This window comes from Echinops telfairi, unplaced genomic scaffold (genome assembly GCF_000313985.2).
Source record: "Echinops telfairi isolate 266 unplaced genomic scaffold, ASM31398v2 ScPeMD7_7424;HRSCAF=8462, whole genome shotgun sequence".
NCBI classification, from domain to species: domain Eukaryota; kingdom Metazoa; phylum Chordata; class Mammalia; order Afrosoricida; family Tenrecidae; genus Echinops; species Echinops telfairi.
Window position 1 is genome coordinate 27,169,958 of NW_022111324.1, and position 3,621 is coordinate 27,173,578.

General features: G+C 47.7%; 1 protein-coding gene across 1 annotated transcript in view; it reads right to left on the reverse strand.

Annotated features, from left to right (window-relative positions):
* Positions 1 to 372: 372 nt before the first annotated feature.
* The window catches only part of NIBAN1 (niban apoptosis regulator 1), a 220,614-nt gene continuing 217,365 nt past the window's right edge, over positions 373 to 3,621 (reverse strand). Inside the window, exon 15 of the mRNA XM_045297990.1 lies at positions 373 to 3,609. Coding sequence (XP_045153925.1) covers positions 3,222 to 3,609 — 388 coding nt within the window. The 3' untranslated portion in view covers positions 373 to 3,221. The remainder of the gene's footprint in view (positions 3,610 to 3,621) is intronic.

Sequence of the window (3,621 nt, forward strand, 5' to 3'; positions counted from 1 at the left end):
ATTTTACAATGAGCAACTCAGGATATTGGTGACTGAAAACTGTTTTCTAGCTATGGGGAGAATGAATGCTTTGTGCCATGCTACCCACTGGATATAAATTTCCGACTGAACGGCAGTGCAATTGCATCAAAAGCCATGAACTGTTGCAGGAGTATGGTCTTGATTCAATTCTCAGAAAGAGAAGCAGATGCATTGTCGGAGCATGATTACACTTCCTGTTCAATGGCCTCCCACGAATGCTGTCCTGCTAACAGAAGAGTACACGTTCCAGAATCCGGCAACAGTGACTTCCCTCTCCATCTCTGTGAGCGCTTCGCCCCAGCTCAAGGATGGCACAGTCCCATTTCCCAGTGAATAAGACATCTGGACAACTCAACATGAATGAATGTTTTATTGGAATATAGGCACTTGGCAGAGTAAATATGTGGTTACAAAGTGATTTCAGTTTGATTTATACCATGACCAGGAAAATATATAGATCAGTCTACAGTTAGATTTTTCCCCCCTTGAAGTTGCCAACTTCAAAAGGCAAGTCCCCAAGCCCGTTAGTATTTAGTAAGACACACGTGACCAACATTTTCACTTAGTGAAACTATCTTATTGCTTAACTTGGACAAGTCCACCTTCCTTTCTCCATGTTAAAATCGCTATTTAGCACATATCATTTGGTACTTCTTAGAATAAATTAAATCCCTTTGGTGTGGGAGCTTTGCGAAGCCTTCTAATAAAACCAGAGTTGAGATCTTCATCATCAAATGTCAAGGCCCTGCGGCTGTCCACCTTCCGCCTCCTTCTAAAGCATCAGGCACAGCTGGGATCTTATTACTGTGGGTCCAGATACTTTCAGTTCAGAGTTTACTGCACATTACACACGCCACGACTGTCCCCGCTACTCAAGGTAAAAATGGGAGAACGACAAGCTGATTTCCTTTAAGGGAAATGCTCTCTTTTGGGGGAAGGAGGGTGAAAGGTCAATAAGCAATATTACTGGGGTTTGAGGCATCTCTAATAAATTTGCCCAGAGATGGGAGAAAACCCTCATAATAAACCCGTTCCATTCTGGAAAATCTCTGCAGTAACAACTATGAGTTCACATTAAACTCCCAGTACTAAACTGTTTGCCTAACAGACTTGTGAAAGCAAACAATGTTAAAATAATGTTACAAATAAATCTTTACTGGAACAAAAAGCTGCGTCTTTCTCCCGCAAAGCAGCTGATGGGTCCAAATGGCTGACCTTGTGGTTAGTTGCCCAACTCAGTCTGCTATCAGTGCTCCTGCTCGATCCTGAGGCCCCAAATAGCCCATCGTAGGTGCCGTCACGTCCAATTTCCTGAGCAGCCTGTCACTTGCCAATTCTGCGCTAGGTCCTGAGGGTGTGGAAATGACTTGAGGAGACAGGAAGCTGCTAGTGAAGGTTGTGCTTCCGTCTAGCAGGAAGGATGCAGGATGCCTAACACCTTGTTTCTGCCCTGGAAGACAGGAGCTCCTGGTAGAGACAGGAAGTAAACAAAAGCTCCATTCCCCAGCCAAGTGCAAGGCTATGAGGAAACACCGGGGGCTCTACTTTCTTTATTCATGATGAGATCCTTGTTAGAACTGAGGACCTAACAATTCCATATGGGAGTATGCTGATACCCGTTTTCATCCTTTATGATCCAGAAATCCAACAAACTTTTTATGAGCGTGGTGGAGGGGGAGGCATTTCAATTCCTGGTTAATGCGTCAGACGGTGGCATAGAGTGACAGAAACTTCATGGCTGGCGAGGATCAACGCAAGCCCTGAGGACACTAAGTTGGGATCTAGTATTAAAACGTGTGGAAGCAAACTTCAACATGTAATACTTGGGATGGAAGCTTTTAGGAAATAATCTAGCAGTTTTGTTGCTTTGCTATTTTCCCCTGGAGGAAAATAGCACAGTAACCCCCTCTCCCCCCATCTCTGGCAATAAGACTCCCTGGCACCATTAACAAATGCTGTCCGTCACGAGCCAGCAGAAAGCTGTCGTTATGCCTATTTTCCACTCAAGGGTAAATTTCGGGAGGAAGGGACAGTCACATCACCACAGGACCTCCCTCCAGAGCCCCGCGCTCCACGAGCTTGCGGAATGACTGAACCAGCAGTTGCCACTTTGCGTAACAGATTTGGGACTTGATGGTCCATACTTTGACTTTTTAAAAAAATTGATGCTACCTTGTGGAAACAAGCCAGTATTGTCTCAGAAAACACAGAAAACGGTGCCATGGTTTGAAAATGGGCTCTTTCTTTTCCTCTAGGTTAATTTCCTGGAGCCTTTTCATTTAGACCAGGCAATACAATACGCCTTATCTATTTTTTATTCTTATTACTTTCCTGAATATAGTACATGGCATGCAGTAACTGTTCAAATAATGCTTGTTTAACTAGTAGGCGTTAAGCTCAGTCATTGAGCGGAGCCTTTTCTCTGCACAGTCTACAGTGGATGTGGAGTGCTTTCAAGCTGAAACACGCCAATGACATTTTCTTGCCCCATCTGAATGCTCCCCTGAAGGTGATTAATTAATAAGGATCAAGAAACTTAATTCACACAATTAATTATTTGATTGATAGTAGAATTGTTAACAGGCCCGGGCAGTTGCATAGTCTGTGAGCTTCCCTCCCGTTTCTGCTCAGCGTCTCCTGAGACTTATGGTCGGAGCCGGCTCCGTGGAGCTTACCCACAACAGAGGGGAGGGGAGTCTGTGACCTGTCCCTTGGTGTAGCCTGCCTGACCTAGGACAAAGGCTGAGACTAAAGAGAGAGTGAAATTCGCTTGGAAGCCGGTGAAGCGAGGCTTACTATATGCATTCCCCTTCTTGCCTAAAAGCCTTCAAATGCCCCAGGAGACCACATCGCCACAAGGCGCAGAGGGCACTGAAAACCAGGCTCCCACGGCTTCCCGGTCTTCACTGCAACACCACTCCCTCCGCCTGACACCCTCGGCTGGCCTCTAACCCCAAACCCTCCATTGTCTGTGTAATTCCTATTAAAACGCCCAAGCAATAATTCATAGTGGCACAGGGCAGCCCCACAAAGCTGTTGGTCTACAGTGCCCACGCCCTGCGTGCTTTTCCTTTGGCTTCATTAGACAACGTGAAAGAAATATTTAAGACTGTTTCTTGTGGCAACCTTGTGCAATTCCCAAGTGAATCCCCCCTGTGATGGACCTTGTTGGAAGAAAGGCTTTTACCAAACAGTCCCCCTCACTCCTCCGGGGGCTGCCCTGGGGAACCCCCCTCACCACCTTCTCTCTCCGTCTTGCCGTTCCCATGTGCACCTAGGCTATCGGTGTCTGGAGCACTTTCAACCACCCACTGGCACCCGTGAACACTGGCGGCCTTAAGTCCCTCTGCAGCCACTCTGACCGTGGCCTGGCCTGGGCTGCTCAGCCCTCCTGCCACTTCCTGTTCCTCAGAAAGCTGGCTCTCGCTAGCAAAGCCATGGTCAGGACCTAAAACGCACTCTTCTTGGGCACGGGCCTCGCCTCCCAGGGCACCCGGGGCTCCTCCTGCTTCAAGTAGTCTGGAGGCCTTCCCCGGGAGCTCCCTGTCCAGGGGCTCCCCAGCATCAGCTTGCTCACCCCGGAGCTCCCTGTCCAGGGGC